At 40.5% G+C, this 17,964-nt stretch overlaps 3 protein-coding genes across 3 annotated transcripts; 1 reads left to right on the forward strand and 2 right to left on the reverse strand.

The window, feature by feature from the left end:
• Positions 1-909: 909 nt before the first annotated feature.
• Positions 910-12,936, reverse strand: LOC134196308 (UDP-glucose:glycoprotein glucosyltransferase 1-like). The gene is made up of 31 exons (XM_062665408.1): positions 12,716-12,936; positions 12,389-12,471; positions 11,543-11,661; positions 11,148-11,269; positions 10,438-10,618; positions 9,303-9,402; positions 8,192-9,111; positions 7,441-7,728; positions 6,272-6,398; positions 5,663-6,063; positions 5,445-5,573; positions 4,904-5,005; positions 4,791-4,837; positions 4,297-4,395; positions 4,150-4,229; positions 3,873-3,981; positions 3,769-3,819; positions 3,510-3,700; positions 3,349-3,455; positions 3,125-3,289; positions 2,930-3,027; positions 2,753-2,869; positions 2,607-2,691; positions 2,439-2,548; positions 2,313-2,385; positions 2,151-2,254; positions 2,032-2,088; positions 1,625-1,697; positions 1,378-1,536; positions 1,092-1,215; positions 910-1,038 (listed from the first exon to the last, which is right to left on the reverse strand). Exons 1-31 carry the CDS (start codon positions 12,898-12,900, stop codon positions 1,004-1,006), a joined length of 4,641 nt encoding a protein of 1,546 aa, XP_062521392.1. The 5' UTR covers positions 12,901-12,936; the 3' UTR covers positions 910-1,003.
• A 75-nt stretch (positions 12,937-13,011) lies between these two features.
• On the reverse strand, positions 13,012-16,900 carry LOC134196331 (ras-related protein Rab-6A-like). Its single transcript, XM_062665431.1, has 8 exons — positions 16,746-16,900; positions 16,612-16,670; positions 16,484-16,537; positions 15,688-15,793; positions 15,250-15,361; positions 15,009-15,102; positions 14,883-14,949; positions 13,012-13,279 (listed from the first exon to the last, which is right to left on the reverse strand). Exons 1-8 carry the CDS (start codon positions 16,813-16,815, stop codon positions 13,215-13,217), a joined length of 627 nt encoding a protein of 208 aa, XP_062521415.1. The 5' UTR covers positions 16,816-16,900; the 3' UTR covers positions 13,012-13,214.
• Positions 16,856-17,831, forward strand: LOC134196330 (26S proteasome non-ATPase regulatory subunit 10-like). Its single transcript, XM_062665430.1, has one exon. It carries the CDS (start codon positions 16,952-16,954, stop codon positions 17,783-17,785), a length of 834 nt encoding a protein of 277 aa, XP_062521414.1. The 5' UTR covers positions 16,856-16,951; the 3' UTR covers positions 17,786-17,831.
• The last annotated feature ends 133 nt before the right edge of the window (positions 17,832-17,964 follow it).

Below are 17,964 nucleotides of genomic sequence, written 5' to 3' on the forward strand. Positions count from 1 at the left end.
CGTGGGAGAAGTATTGTTTCGAAGAACCGTCCACACAAAAGCAAAAGACTGTCCAGAGAGAGGCACACCCAAAGCACTTTCCAAGTACAGTTGAATGGTTATTACTCCAACTTGCGGACATGGATTACTGTTGCTGTACGTAATTGACTTAATAATTCTTTCAATAGTTCGAATTGTAACCTTGAATTGAAACTTGATTCGCCACTCAAATCTGCCAATCTGAAACAAAATCAGTGGAACGACGTCGGCGACATCGATAGAGATGTGCTCTCCCCCGCTTTCCAGGTCCGCCCCGATGAGCTTCACGTGGATTGAGGAAACGAGCTCGGCAGCCGTTGCGCCCAAAATTATATTTACTCTTCCACTAGTGATATTCACCGACGAAGAACGCTGCAAAAACTGAACCGACGAATTTTGCAGCGGATAGTCGAGATAAACAATTTCTGTCTGTGAAGCCATGCATTCCATTTCGAGCCCAAGAAGAAATATGGTCAGAATAAGCAGTCCCATGACGACAGCAAATCACCGACCTAAACGAATGACGTTAACAGACTCGAGACCACTTTCAATCTGTAACGTAGAGACAGCTAGAGGGCTATCTCAGAACAATTAAACGTCGACTCGGGCATACCTTTGTCACAGTCAGAGAGCTTGTCCTGTGTAAAGATGCAAAAGTGGTACAACTAACTGGTGAAAACCACCAGAACACGCTACTTCATACAAAAATGTGCGGTTCACGTGGGACCAAGTCAATTAAGGGTCAGAGCACGAGCTACTGAAATATATAAATAGCCACACGTCACAGACGTCGCTCAGATAGCTTATCATAAAAGCATAAAATCATGCAAAACCCGGCCGACCTCGTTGTGTACTTCAGAGCAGTAATGTACGTACGTGTGAACAGATAGATTTCAATTGAAACTGTTGTATCTAACCACACTGACCTACAACGTAGGGTACGTCCTGTCCAATCTAAAACGTGTTGACCTAGCTTATCTGTTCTTCATAGCTCCTGATGAACGTGCCCTTGGGAATGGTCTATCAAACAAGTGTCACTTGTGCCTCAGTAAATTAGGAAACAACTTAATTACCTTGACTTTCATTGGCTGCCACGCGTTCTTGCAATCTCCTAATTTCGTTGTCATAATCTTTCCACTCGTCAACAATCCTCACCGCGGCTTTCAACTTTGGTTCTTTAGTGAGCGGATTGTTACACTGCACACAAAAACAATAAAAAGTCAAACGTTTTGCTCTTGACAGAGTTAGAAATTAACAGGCACACACGCACACGCACGCACACGCACGCACACACGCACAAACAAATAGCTCGCGGACTTAAAATTAAAAAACTCTCATTCAGAAAGTTTGTTGACTCACTAAGTCAATGGTCTTGGCTTTAGCTTTTGATTCGTTGCTACACCAAGTTTCACACCACAGCCACTCTTGAGGCAAGGAGAAAATTGAAACCTGATGAATCATATTGTTGGGCAAATCCTGATCAAGATTAGCCAAGCTGTTTGGATCATTTGCCAAACCCTAGCCACACACAAGATCATACAACTGCTCCTACATCGTAGTCCAACTGACAAAAACTAACAAAAATATAAAGGCAAAGCCATCATACCTGATACTGTCCTCGTAGCTTGTCTCCTGCTGCAACCTGACGAAATCTCTGCAGGTCAACAACGTACAAGGCACTACAAAATAGAAATAATGCAATCATATCAGCAAGCAACTGAACGCTGCCTTAGAGTCTGTTGCCAAACTATATAATGCATTGTCTACAAATACAGAATTGCTCACTAACGTTGCCTCCACATACAGCAAAAATCAGAGAAAGTTTTAAATAGCGTAAAACTTGGCATTTCTAGAAGTGGCGATTGGAAAACGACAAAATTAGCTGTTAAAAGACGTGTAACTGGTGCCTGTCAAAAAGTCTCTTTTCCTTTATAAATTTAGGTAGCAGTGTAGCCTAGTTTACTTTAATTACAGCAAAATTATTGTAAGTTAATTAAAATACTTAGCACAAACCTGATGTGATATTTTCTTCCAGCCAAATGTCCTTTCCAATACCCAGCATTCCAGAATCTAAATCAAAATTGATATTGTAACCTACAGTAGTTCACTTTTCCATTAAATACTGTACATACCGGAAACCGTCCATCTCTTTCCTGTCATCACAGAAAGGAGTATAACCATAAGGAGCCCCCTTTAGATCCAAATCAATCAATTCTTTTAAATCAGTACGAACAATCTTCAAGAAAGAAACAACGTCTTCAAACAGTCAAAATTTCTCAACATAGTCACATTACTTGATCAGCATCAACAAAAATTATTTTCTTGACATTTAAAGGAAACAAAACATCCAAAAACAAAATTTTATATCTGCAAAGCAAAGTAGATGAATAGGAGAGTATGGATGAGTCTGAAATAGCTACCCCCATATCAGTCGCTGCTTCTCTGTCTGTCGAACAAGCCAACGGGGCCACTTGTACTGGACCAGACTATATTGGAAATTATATTCACGAGCCATGACTGGTAGAAACGCCTAGCAAAAACAGTGTCAACCTTAGCAAAAGCCACAGGGTCCTAAGCTCCAAAATAACCTTAAATGTTGAAGAAAGGTAGTTCTTGAGAAACCAAAATTTGACAGGACTATTAGTATGCTTCAGCACAGACAACATCATGATTCTATTGAAATGAAACTGTCAAATTCAGATATAAAATGTAATGCAAGTGATTGCAGCCAAACCTGAGAAAGCGTTCATAGAGATGGCCAGATGCTAAGGAGAAAATATTTATAGTGTCATCTGGTGTAGAATCGCTATCATCCACTGGTTCTGGCTTCTTTGAAGGGCCTCCAACGTAACTGCAAGTACATAAGAATTGTTTAATAAACTGAAGATACTTGCCTGAACAAACACAAAACCTAGTGATTGATTCCCAAATACTTTCCTCTTCCAGCTCATCCTCTATTTCATCTCCAGCAATAACGTTCAAGTGTTCCTTTCCTGGTCGTTTACTAAGCTGTGAAATAACAATTGCTTACTTTCTTCCCAAGCATGATAGCATACAAACACAACATAACAGCTACATCTACCAACACAACACAAACTTCACCAACCCTTATCTGTGCAACTTTTCCACTAAAGCTGTCCAATGTGAGAACCATGCCTTCGTTAAAGTTGGGATCCATCCCGTCATGAGTTGCAACATCATAAATTTCTGCCGATCGGCCTCGTAAGCGCAAAGACCAAGCCCCAGGACGTGCTTTCAATTGAAAGTAGCCCTATATTACATCATTGTCAGACACAGCACAGATACACAATAGTGGTTGTATGGTCACACCAAATTAGCCATAACTAGAGTGTCGTATTGCTCTGGTTTATGTTTTGTACTTAAGACCAGCTGGACACCTCGTGTAGGCTGTCCTGTATTAAAGTCTGAGCATTGACCTGCAACATACTACATAAAGAACACAGCTTTCCATTGTGAGCCTATTCACTTGCCTTCAATCAGAAGGTGTTCCAGTTCAAATTCAGCATAGACACCTTGCTCTACATCTCCCAAATGTATGTTGTCCAAGTCATACACACAACGAACTGATTCCACCATCCATGCCCGTGGAACATCCATATTTAGAGTGAGAAGAGGTGTTTCTGGCAAATCAGCAAAGACAGCAGCCGGACCCCCATCAAGACTAGAAGAATTTCACGTGAATTATTACAAGACACAATATAAAATATCAATTTCATTTCAATAACACACCTGCCATCTTCAGCAAACTGCAATGATGGCTCAAGAACATAACGATAAAATCTACAAACAACAAGATGCCAAGAAGCCACATCAGTACCCTTTGACATTTCCACCTAGACACTGGCATATCTGAGAGCTTTTCCACTGGATTCATGTAGAGCTTGAGATCAATGCTAGTCACATTTTGCAAAACCATAAGCATAGATGACATCTTCTGAGCTCCTGTTGATACACAGATCAGTCTTACAGCTGACCCAGACATATGCCATGCTTGTGTGAAATGTGGCCTGGTATGTGTGTGTGTGTGTGTGTGTGTGTGTGTGTGTGTGTGTGTGTGTGTGTGTGTGTGTGTGTGTGTGTGTGTGCGCGCGCACTGAGCCACAGTCTCACCTTGAGATAAAGGGTCTATTAGAACCGACATTTCATACTTAGACCCTTCAGTCATATTTCGACTTTCAACATGAACACAACTGTACATGCATAACACAACGCAAATCAGCTATTACAAACACTAAACACTTGTGCACTGTGACCTACCTGTGTGCTTCCTGCAACACCGGAATTTTAGTTCGCCGTCTTGCCGGCTTTGACAGCAACAGTGAGGCAACCTTCATAATCAGATCACTTCGAAATTGACTACCAATAGAAATCAATATCATTAGATCAAGTCCCAAACTATTATTGTTAATTAGACAAGTTCAGTTTCCATGCCAATAGCAGATTCGTAAACAGCGAAACTGTATGACTACCAAAACAGTCAAACAATTCATCTAACAACAATCTAACAAAAAACTGTACTACAGCAAAACCAGATTATTGAAAGACAAAGGGTCTTAACTACCCAAAGACACTGAGATATGAGTAGTGACACACATCATGGCAACACTTGATTGCATGACAGTAAACAAAAAGTCAGTGAAAACCATTTCAATAGAAGATAACCCAGAGCACACAAATGTACAGTAGTAAATGAACAGAAGTGTGGGTCAATGCCATTCAATGTCAGCTTCAAATATGCAAGACACCTATACCTTGTGTCCTCATCTGGATCCAATTCAGGAATGACTACATCTTCAAGCTACACAAACACAAACTTATGTATACTGTAGTAAGATTTACAACAAATACAAATACTCTCACATACCAAGCTATGTACTGACGTCCCATAGTATTTCAATTCAAAATGCTCCAAAAGTGCAAAATCTGCAGCTCTGAAATCATTCGATGAATTAAAGGGCCCCAGAACCTAACATTTACAAACACAGTGTAAGTAATAGCACAGTTAACAAATTTGTTCCTGTTCCTTAACATGACAACAAGAGATGATGCAACAGGGCTGCCTTACACAAAGTTACATAAAATGCTGAAATCACATCAACCAAAATGCCTAGTATTCTTCAAAAATAGCTGTTGTAACAAGAATAACCAAAAAATCGTTTCTTGAAGAGAAATCAGAGTTTCACATGATGTTGTCTTGAAAGTTCACACTTATGATCTTGGGATAGCTACATTGCCCTTGACTAAGCAATACGTGCTTGTTTAAATTCCTAAGTTTAACTTCATGCAGAAGACTGTTCCACCTCTCCAGCTGGTGTTCACACGTAACCTGCCACTTCATGTAGCAGGCTACTATAGTGCAACAGACTTATAATGCCATCACACAACATGGTAAAACCATGACTTACTCTTCCATTGGAAACAACAGCTAGTTGGCTTGCTTCCAAGGATAAGACTTTTGTGCAGTACTGCTGGTAGGCTGGAAGCCAATTCAAAGTGTCATCAACTGCTGCTGACAGACGATCTGCATTGATTATCTAAACATGTAAAGTTTACAAACTATAAATATAACTTACTTAAGCTTCTGAATGTCTTATTGCCTAATGATATGGAATATTGTTTCTACCTTCGTAGATTTTGCAAATTCCAGCATCGATTCTTTGGACTTCCTTGCCTTCTGCGCATCATGGCCATCACTCAAAAATGCTTTGAGAAATCTTAAAGCTTTAGACTCAGAATAAGTGTCCAACACAGCCAAAACCGTCTGTGCCACAATTGGATCACTTGACGAAGGAACATTAGGTATCAGGGCAAGTCGCATTTCAGATGACTGTTCCACATGTTCAAATGCATTAAGTATCAGTTTTCTGCCTTCATCTGATGTTATGTCCATCACCAGCCACACAGTAACAGATTTTGTAGAGAATTCTTCTGCTGGGTTACTCAGATATTTCAGTTTCTGTGATAAAATGGCTGTCTGCTGTCGACCAATGAGACCCATAAATGACATTCCATCTGATGAAACAACTATACAAGCAAAACTGATCAAAAAATTCCAAAATGGGTGACACTTTGTAAGGTCTATTGCAACCACACATAAATCAAACGCCCTAAATTTAATTAGTTTATATCTAGACTTTACTACAGTGCAATACAAATAATAAGTGTTGTACGTATAACAAATCTGAAGCAATAGTGAGAAACACAATAGTAAGATAGTAACACACCACAATACCTGCTGTTGAATATGACATGTCAATTCTTTCATTCTTCTGTGAGAAAATCTCACTGTTGTAGCGTTTGAAAACATTTGGTTGAGTAGTGAAAAAATCCTCAAGGTTTGTCCAATCAGTTACTCTCCCCTACAGATTACATCATACGATTAGGTGCACAAAAAATCACACATGCATTTGAACAAGCAAGCTTATCAACAGATATTGTAGCAAACAAACCAAGTGACCAATATTTGATACAACAGACAGACTACAAAAAACAAACAGACTTGCAAACCTATAAAACCAAACAACCTTAAAAAGACTAGTTTATTGATTATACAGCCAACCAGTCAACTGACAGCCTAATCCTAAAATGACTTTAATCTTCCTTAAAGGAACACTTCCTGATTGACATACGCGCAGTAGGCATTAACGTACGTTAAGGCCTTGGGTTGCGGACCGAACGCTTGCTGTGTTGTGTGGCGCATTGTTTTGGTCTTGCTTTCCGAGGCCAACTGCTAGAGCACACAAGAGACGGGTCTAGATGCTCCAGACAACTCTGACAGTGAAAGAGAACAAGTTACAGTTCATAAGCGACTCAGTCGTTCGTACACTGTAGACTCCACATGGATCATCTTGAATGACTTGCAATCGCTTGGCCTTTCGCACTTTCCTCCATGTTCCTTTCTACAAATGGATGCCATACTTCAGTACAAAAGGGCTTGCGTGATGCAAAAAACAAATGGAAACGTGCGTCATTGCACGTAATTATGTGACACAACGTGCCTTCATTCTACAGCCGAACCATTGCCGTATGTGTGCTTTTCGCTGTCGATTGACGATGAACCAGTGATGCAAAAGCACGTTTTACTTTCGCCTAGGCAAATATCAAAGTCTACACAAAGCGGGAAAACAAAACCTACACCTACTGGACGTTATTAGGAAAACTGGCTAGTACGTTTTTGTTTTCTAACTTTAGCATAATGCCCCGCTATCAAGTTGGCTTTGAGATAGCGCCAAACTTCCCAACTTGATGTGTAACCAGAAACGTTTAGCGGTGAGGGTGGAATCAGAGATGCGCGGACAGGTGAAGTGCTCCTCTCAATAATTAGCCATACTCATTAACAAAAAACAGACAGAATGCTGGACAAACTTGTACACACACACACACACATCAACAGAAACTTACCATGTAAACTTCCTGCTGCAGTAACTGTGTCTGCTCCTGTACTTCCACTACAACTGCCTGTTCAATGTCCTCTTTCATGTTCAGAAGAACTCCATTGAGAACAATCTGAGGAAGACTTCTGATTCCTGAGTCCAAGTAGAACTTGTTGGATTCCTGTCGAAAAGCATTAAAGACAGAGCCAGGTCCAAGAAATTTATCTGCCAGCTTGTCTCCATACGATGATTGGAACGCTTCCAGAACAATACTCACAGGAACGTCACTGTCATCATCTGGCAGCTGATCATAAACCTTAAACACAACAGCAAACAATAAATACCTACAGTTTTTGTCTGCTATTTGCCAGCCTGTCTCTCACTCTGTCTGTCCATCTGTCTATTAATTCGTACATTTGTATGTCTATCAGTATGTCCTATCTCGTCATACATCTATTTACGTGATTTCTGCCTGTCTGTATGACTGTCACGTTACACCCAGTGCTACCATCAATTAGCAAGCTGAGTTCAACCTACAAACAAATCAACATCTGTTCACATGCCATTACATGAAATTGACATGTGACTTTGTCAGGGCAAAAGACTTTTGTTGATACTGTCAAAACTCAACATCAGGTAGTGTCTCTTTGCCTGTCTGTCTGCCTGTCTGTCCATTTTGTGTAATTGTGACAGCCTGCCTACCATTCTGATCATCCATCTATCTACCAAACTATGTGTTCTGTTGCTCAGTCTGGCCGACTTGCTAGTCACATAATTACCTCATCCACGACCCAATTGAGAGCTTCTTCTGCATTTTTATTCTTCATAATGTATCCAAACGCACGAGCCAACACAACACTTACACTTTCCTCACCTTCATTTGTATTATATGGATCACTGACAACCAATAATCCAACCCTAACTGGCACACTCTGTTGCACAAACAGCTGTGCTGTTTGTAACAAAGTCACGCTCTCTCTCTTTCCCAAATCAACACAAAAAATAGTGTGAAACATATTCTTAGCTATACGCCTCAATTGCCCAGGAAAAATGTGACGAAAGAGATCATTGACAGACCGAAACCATCCATTGTATCTTGAGTCAGTCTCCAGATTGTTGACATATTTGACAGCATCGCCCCGCAAATCAACACCAAACGAGTCATGTGTCTGTTCTAAATTCAAACTGAGAAGTTTGCTAATTGTTTCAGAAGGAATTCGAAGAGAACTAAGCCCATCCATAAAAGTCGCTTCATCTTGTAGTAAATTAAACAGTACAAATGCATCAGTATGTTCAAGCCAGATGACCAACCCATTCAGAAGAAACACGTTGTTGCCAGGCTCTACTCCAACAGACGCCAAAAGCCTTTGATTTGATACGATCTCTTTTCGTAGATTTGATTCCACAGCTGTCTTTGTTACTGACTTGGCTTTCATTGGGATGTTTTGGCTCAAGTCTCGTAGAACTCTCAGTGCATCAAGCACTGGTGACATCATGACTCTCTGTGTTGCTTGAAAGCCAATATCTTGTACTTGCCAGGCTTTTAGTGGAGCCATCTCCTTTGTGCTCTCTATAAGGTGTTGCTTAAACTTAGTCAGATCTTCAATGTGACCAGCATAAAGCTCACGTAGCCGCTTAAACAGAAAACCTTCAACTTCATCTTCCGTTTCAGTTTGAGTAACTTTACCAGCAGCCATATCTAGAAAATCATATTTGTGGAAAAAGACAACAAAAGTCCTGAACAGCTGGACACAGTGAACGAAAAATGAACACACAAACGTGCATGTATAACGTAGACAGACAAACTCGAGAAACCATACACAACATTACATAGATAAACAAACATATTGTGAGTAGTATTTATCAATGTCATTATATGTTGTATACAACCTTCTTTTATCTCAGAGTCATCCATAGCTTTGTACTCAGTGCTCTTGATAGCTAATTCAACACCATAACCAGACAGTCGTGTCTTGGACTTTGAAGGAACCTACCAATAAACAACAAATTCAACAAACTTTTAAGTCTTGTATAAGTAGTGTGTCCATAAATGACAGTCTTTAGTCAAACATGCATTTACCCTCTTAATTATTAAATTACTGCTACGTTCTCAAGTAAATCTATGCTCAGGATCATACTGGTAAAGGTAAACTAACAAAAATACAAGAGTACTGACATTCATAAGAACAAACATACAAAATTACATCATTCTTAAACCAATTAAATTGTTGGTGGCACATGTCTTTAGTTACTTATAAATACGGCCACAAAAAGTAGCCTGAAAATAGAGCTACCTAGAAGACAATGAGTAGACAGACGACAGACAGACAGACAGACAGACAGACAGTCAGTCAGTTTGTGATGTGTATTGACCCTATTGGGTCTCTTGAACATTCTAAATAGTTTTAGTTGTAATAGCATTCATTTATGAAAATATATGAAGTCAGTCAGACACTGTCACAGACAGACAGACAGACAGACAGACATAAACATATATAGTCATAGGTAGAACCAAGCCCTATTAGCTTGGGTAGTATATAGTGCTTAAATGCCATTATGGTGTATAATAGTTCAATGTTTGAAAGTATATTTATTGCCAGCCAGCCAGCCAGCCAGCCAGAAAAACAGACAGACAGACAGATTATTTTATTGTTACAGATCCTCTACTTGTACAAATCCTAAACTTCTATGATAAAACAGTCCTTCACAGCGAAATACTTTAAAACATTAGTGGACTTGGATCTGTACATTAAAGTCAAAAAGCTTGTCCATGTCATTCTTTGTTTCTGAAACTCTTGACAACTTTTTCAGGATTACTTTTGCATTGCATCTTTGAAGAATCAAAGAGAACCGTTTTCTCCAAAAAGACAGACAGACAGACAGACAGACAAGACAGACAGACAGACAGACAGACAGACAGACAGACAGACAGACAGACAGTAAGCATGTGATAGCAAAGAAAACTCTTAACAGATGAAATTTAACAATGAAGCCCACATCCTAAGAATTACTCGCTTTGCCTCACCGGCACATGATGTCTCATCACATATTGAATCTTCCCTATCTTTGCAGCCTCACAGCAAAGTGTGTGAAACTGTGAGAACTCTGGTGTGCCCAGCTGCCCATAGACGACAACAGTAATTCCACTAGTTGACACAGCAGGATAATGATGATCAAACTCGTAATTTTTCACCGATTCATCAGCACTGCCAATACAAGAACCCATGTAACTACGCATCTTCACTTATGACTTACAAGAACTTAAAACATGATCTCTTGTCTACCATATCTTATTAACATACATACTATCTACATAATCAGTGCTATCAATAATGTCAAGTTAGATAATAATTAGTTATCGGTCTTTAACACACACACACACACACACACACACACACACACACACACACACACACACACACACACACACACACACACACACACACACACACACACACACACACGCATGCACACACACACAGTAATTCGTTTGCATAACTAAAACAGTTCAATATCAGGGCACAAAGAGAAGAGTGTTATCATGAGAGAATTCTACTGCACAGAAATGCCGATTACGTAGTAGGGGCTTGCAGCTGCTGCACTAGTCTCGTGTAGCCAGACCCCTTTCCGCCGTGTGTCATACTTCTGGGCAAAATCCAGAAGTATGATGTGGCGAAAAGGGGTCTGGCTATGCGAGACTACTGCTGCACATACTTGCGATTCTAATAGTCTTACTTTGGCTTGTCACTTGAAAGATGTTGCTGTAAGGTTTGAAGAGAGCATGTTGTTATGCTGCCAATTTCAGCGAAAGCATTGCAGTTATTGATGTTCGCATCTTTGGATTTTTCTTCAGCTACCTAAAGTGATAAGCAGACTCTGCAATTAAGTATACACAGAGACAGGAAAGTGAGTACAAAATGTAAACAAATACATTCATAAACACATACACACATAAGAACAAACAGACAATCAAACCAGTAACAGAAGAATAAACAAACAGATAAACAGCCAGATAAAGTCATGCAGATGCACATGCATACAATCATAAACTGACACACAAACTAGCCATGAAAAAGACAGACAAGACAGACATACAGATAGACACAAAAATGAATAGATAACTCAGCAACCTGTCTAAACATTTCAATTTTAGGTGAGTTAAGACGCAGAGAAAGTGAAAATGCCAACAGATCTTGCTTCAACTGAGACAACCTCTCACTTGCAAATGCAATAGACAGATTATACTGATCTGCAAGAGATAAATTTACAAAAATAAAAACAATATTCAATCAGCCAAACAAGCACAAAGTAAACAATATTTATGCTTTAATTAACATGGATATCATGTTATTGTCTGTTTGAACACATATGTTAAGAAAATTAAACCAGCAGCCACTTATCACAGCATAGCTACCATCAACAATGACTACCATTAATCCTCACACTCCTGTCCATGTTTGAGTTCAAAAATCTAGTAGCAAGTTGAGTAAATCATCAGTTAAATAAAATCAACTGCTAGTGCTAAATACTGTAAATGGCATACATTTTGTCAATTAACATGGGAAGTCCTGCAAGATGTTCATCACAAACATCTTGAAAATTCATCAGCCTGAGATAAAGCAGCTATGTTGTTGTACATGTATGTACTGCCAGTCTGCCGCACTGTACATCTACTGCACGCTAACATGGGTTTGAAAGCCTTAATTAACTAGGAATCTGGTACTCCAGCATTTCGAGATAGAACATAATCAAATCAAAACGTTTGTCCTCGAACAGACTATGTCGACTTGTACTACAAGTAATTATCACTCCTTTCAATTTTGGCGTTGTTTACAACAGAAAGTTGCAGCACTGGTCAGTGATGTCCTCAACAATGTCCCTGTTCAGCCGAATGGCTCACATCTAGCTGGGAGGACACTGCAAGCCAACTTCCTGAACACTAATGAAGCTGATTTTGAAAACAATCAAACACTAACCTCTGTCATTTAGATGGTGACGAGTGTGAACAGCTTCAACAAACGCCCAGAACATATCATTGCCGTCAGAAGCAAAAAACTCACTGCAAATCAAACAAGTGAAGTATCATGACATCGGAGATATCTTTACACACACACACACACACACACACACACACACACACACACACACACACACACACACACACACACACACACACACACACACACACACACACACACACACACACACACACACACACACACACACACACACACACACACACACACACACACACACACACACACACACACACGCACACACAACTTAACTCTTATTCTCTTTACCTTGCTTCTAGTAATAAAGGTGTCGATGGCCACTTCGCATCTAGCACAGTAGTTATCGGTTTCTGACTAGCATGAATTGCTGCTATCCACGTCAGCAGAACAAGCGCACGAGAAAGTATTCCTACGTGAGGACGTTTGACTAAACTTGTCGTTGCTTGTGGTAAACAAAAGCGGCCACCATTCATCTGTCCTGACCACAGCAAGAGAAGACTCAATTCTAAAAGTTGCTAGATACCCGGATGTGAAATGAACTCGGGGAGACATTTACATAAAGCATGGCCACGGACGCACTCACGTGATCATTCAACAAACATCAATACTACATACAGTATTCAACGTTCAAGTAGCGATACATCATACACGCACTCGTAAGTGCCCCTCTAGTTGAAACTGATGAAATTTAGTCTCTCAAGTGTACTTACAGATCACATTTGACAGAACTAATGCAAACTGATTCATTGCAATAAAATGATACACAGCAGCCAGAATCGATACCCACTCAGCACCAACATCCTGACTGGCTGTTCTGAGGATCAGGTGGTGGTTCGGTAATCACAATGTTCTCTGTTGAAAACAAACAAGTAACAAGTCAAAACACAAAACTTGAAAGTATAAGTCACACAAAAAAGGCAAATGGATAAGGAACTGCCGTTAAATGGTAATGCCCCCCCCAGCCAGATGGCTGGGTTCCTGTGCACTAAGCAGGAGCTATGGGCCGTGCTAAGCAATCTCCTGGAGCCTGGCCAGGTGCTCACAGGAGCATCGATTGCGATGCCAACTGTGGTGTGGGCACCCAAAGTCCCACCCCAGTCAAAGACCAGGTACTCATTTATACTCCTGAGTCAAGAGAGGCACACACACACACACACACACACACACACACACACACACACACACACACACACACACACACACACACACACACACCATCAGTGCATCTTTGCATCCACTGCACACTTACTAGACAAGTGGTCAGAGACAGCTGAGTCCCCCTATTTTCAACTCAAGCCAAACCAAGAGTACATAAACAAGATGTCACTCAAGAACTGCTCATAAATGCCACACACTGACATACTACCTAATCCTGTGTAATCAAAAATGCCTACATGGGCAGAGGCATACAATCTTGATATCCAACTCATTGAGTGACTGATTGCTTGATTGATTCATTGGAATGTTAATTACTGCATCTACATAAATCAATCAATCAATCGACCAATCAATTACTCAATTACTATTTGACCCTTCACTTGTGCTATCTCCCATTGTCAAAATAGAGATGCCCTAAGTTGGTACACAGTGACAAGGGGCAAGAAATAAAAGATAAACAACCAGTTTAATTAAACCTATTACCTACTTGGATGTTAATGGTTCTTACTGTTATGTCTGAACACACCACACTGTTTGCCTACCCCTAAACTAGAGCAACTACATCTCTACACTCTACAAATCCGTCTGTCCACTCTACATATACCCTATTTCCGCGCATTTAGCTGCAAGCCAGTCTAAGCTGGGGATTCCCAAGGCGCCAGAGAAAGAGAGGTGATTTGACCAACCTCCTTAGCTATAGACTGGACCGATAGATCTATGTTGCATGCGTTCTTAGATATTGACTGAACTAACATAAATAAACACTAAGATGTATACTTTTTCATCTATATGTAGTATGTAATCAACCCTATAATGTTTGATTTTCTGTCTTCATCCTCCTCTTCTTCATCGTCTTCCTCTCTTCCTTATCTATTAGCCCTGTATGTTCTTCTGCTTGTTCAAACCTAATCCTGTACACACTGACAAGACACTCCACATTCCCTGGCGACTTTTGTTTTGTTCCACTGAGCTTGTCGTACATGCGTAGTACTGCTAGCTTTTTCGATTTGTACGATCTTCTGCCACACTGCAAAGATCCATTCTCGATACCTTCTGGTTGTTCGACTTTTCTCTTTCTAGCTGGGCTTCGGGGGAAGCTGCATTCTCTAGGTCGAATTACGGCGCATGTATAGTTGCTCCCTCGCCATTATCGGCACTCCCTCGCGCTATACCGGCATGCCGGTACCGTTACCAGAGTCCGACAAGCAACTTTCTGGTAATCCCCGCTTACACCAGCATGCAGCTAAATGTGCGGAAATATAGTACAACTGTAGAGGTAATGCTGACAATGTATTACGTTCATGATGCTGCCTTTCTGATGAGCTTTCCATTCCTGGAAGTGCTGCTGCAACTCGTCTAAATAGCTATACACAAACAGAAGCCGTGAGTATTTGTAGTTTGAGACGAAGCACAGAGGTCAAACCTGCTTGACGTTGTAGCCTGATTTTGCACTTGTCTCGATGAACATAACATTTAGGTCTTTCGCTTTCTTCTCACCATCTTCTATTGAAACTTGCCTAAAAGACAAAGTGAGTGATTACGAACACCCATACGCATACGTTCAAATGGTACAACATAAAACTAAATCAAAATGGACAAACAAAGAAACACACAAGCGAACAAACACACAAGCAAACAAACATACAAACAAACAAACTCTGTACCGTTTATCTGCTAAATCTGTTTTATTTCCAACCAACATAATTATGACATCATTGCCTCTCTCTGTCCGCACATCATCAATCCACTTATTCGTTTGGTTGAATGAATTAGCATCTACACAAAAGGATAACAAACTGATAATTACGTAGCAATATTGATAGTGGGCATAAACCAGCTGTCGTTTCATCCACCTCTCTTGTCTGTCAATTTAGACATAAGTGTGTACGAACCCTACACACATGCACGTGCGCGCACACACACACACACACACACACACACACACACACACACACACATAAAGCAGTAGTAGTCCAGGTGTACGTTACTCTGACATGTTTGTTTGTTGATATAATAATCTGCACTAAGCACTAGTACTAATGATTACATTAATTGTCTATCCGTTTGTCAAATCACTGGTCATTCTTATTAACACATCATACTTGTGATATCATAAACAACAACAGCTACAGTTGAATCTCTGATATAGCTGGGAATCAAGCTTCGAAATCTCTCCTGACCAGCTGTATCCCACAACTGCAATCGAACCTTCACAGCCAAATCATATCCAATTAGTAACTCATCTATAACAGATGCTATAAAATGTAGCTGTTGGCTACATGCAGTTGACATCCATACATTGCAAGCTACCTAGACAAGCAGGTAAGCGGCAGCTGGCAAAACAGACAGAAAGACAGACAGACAAACAGAAGAGACATACATACATACATACATACATACATACATACATACATACATACAGACAGACAGAGACAGACAGATTGTTTTATTTGAACACTTACTCTACCGATACAGACAGACAGACAGACAGACAGACAGACAGACAGACAGACAAACAAGTCAACTTTTTCAAGCCACCAAACGTCACCCGGAAATGTACAATGTCTAAACTTTTATTACATAAGTAGCTATCAAATCTACCAACAAACGCTCCAAAAACGTTTCTTTCATTTCAAGTGACCATTACACAACAAAATTACAGCAAATACGTATAGTTGCAGTTGTTTCCACTGACAAAAGGAAATCATATCAATTAATTAATTAAAAACAATAACATTGTATCTGTATGTTTAGCAACTGAATCACCCACTTGTACATGCAAACCTCAGTTATTACACATACAACCACACCTAACGCCTTAACGCATTGTTTTACTAGTTTATGGGTGTTAGGAAGGCATTCCTCCGGGAGTCTAATTCCAACACCCAATGTAATTACCGTTCTGTCTTCAAGATACATAGTCTTCGACAAGAAGTCGATGCCTATTGTTGCCTAAAATATAAAGAACACGCCATAGTGCAAACACAAAACGCCACAAAAACTTCACATCCGGGACTCTGCCCAACCTGATACGTGTTGTCAAAGCTGTCGTACATAAACCTTGTGATGAGTGATGTCTTCCCAACTACAGGAGAAACATACGTTTGCTGTCACACTCAAGCCTCCTCAACTGACCGTGAGCATGATGTCATCCTCTTACCGCTCTGCTCTCCCAAGAAGACGAGCTTAAACTTTCTAAGTGGATTACCGAAATCTGAAGATGTCGTCATTGTGCCCAATACAGCCAGCAACACACAAGCAACTCGGCTCGAAATGCAAGCACTGACGTAAACGTATGCGCAAGCGCAAACTAAATCTAGTCTATCCGGGTTCTTGAAAATGCTTAATGTTAATTAATTTGGCCAAATGGATGAATCAGAGCAGTTTCTCGGATACGCAAAAGACGGAGATCTTTCAAAAGTGAAGGTCATGGTGGAGAAGATGAAAGTTGACGTGTGCTGCACTGTACTCCACACAGAGGGTGACACTGCACTCCACAGAGCAGCAAAATACGGGCAGATGCACGTGTGTGAATATCTGTTATCTAGAGGATCTCCGTTGGATGTGGAAAACGAACTAGGTGAACAGCCATTGCACAAGGCAGCTGAGGGTGGCAACTTAACTGTCATTGATCTGTTCCTCAAGCATGGTGCTCAGATTAATGCGCAGGGAAGGCACAATTTCACGCCACTTAACGTGGCTGTTATGTACAAGCAAACTGCAGCAGTCAAGCGACTTGTGGAAGCTGGAGCTAGAGTGAATATCAATGACTGTCACAGTTACGAGTCACCTTTACATCATGCTGTCGACTCTGCTGATGCTAGCATTGAGATAGTTCAGACATTGCTCAATGCAGACGCTGACGTGAATGTGCAAGAGTCAGATTATGATAACACGCCAGCTCACTGGGCGGCACAGTCAGGGAATATCCAATGTTTGGAGTTGCTTCACAGTGCGGGTGCCAAATTTGATGTTGTAAATATTGAGGGTCATACTGTTGCACAAGCAGCTTGTGCTGCTAGTGAATTTGAAACAGCAAAAAGGGTTGATACATTGAGTGTCCATCCTTTAGCATTAAAGGACTTGTGTAGGCTGGCAATTAGACGATATCTCACAAGCAGTAGGATGATTTGTCGGCTTGATGTCCCCTCTGAGCTTTTAGAATTTTTGCAGTTTATTGAGCCAGTGAATAGCCACTAATGTGTTGAATGTATGGTATCTTAATTAGTTAGAAGATTTGGTCAGAGACGAGATGTTTTGTTTCTACACACAACAAACAGACACACATTTAATCACACACCACACACACACACACACACACACACACACACACACACACACACACACACCAGTGCAGTAGTTGACCACACTTCACTTTA

The sequence above is a fragment of the Corticium candelabrum genome, chromosome 21 (genome assembly GCF_963422355.1).
Source record: "Corticium candelabrum chromosome 21, ooCorCand1.1, whole genome shotgun sequence".
In the NCBI taxonomy this organism is placed as follows: Eukaryota; Metazoa; Porifera; class Homoscleromorpha; order Homosclerophorida; family Plakinidae; genus Corticium; species Corticium candelabrum.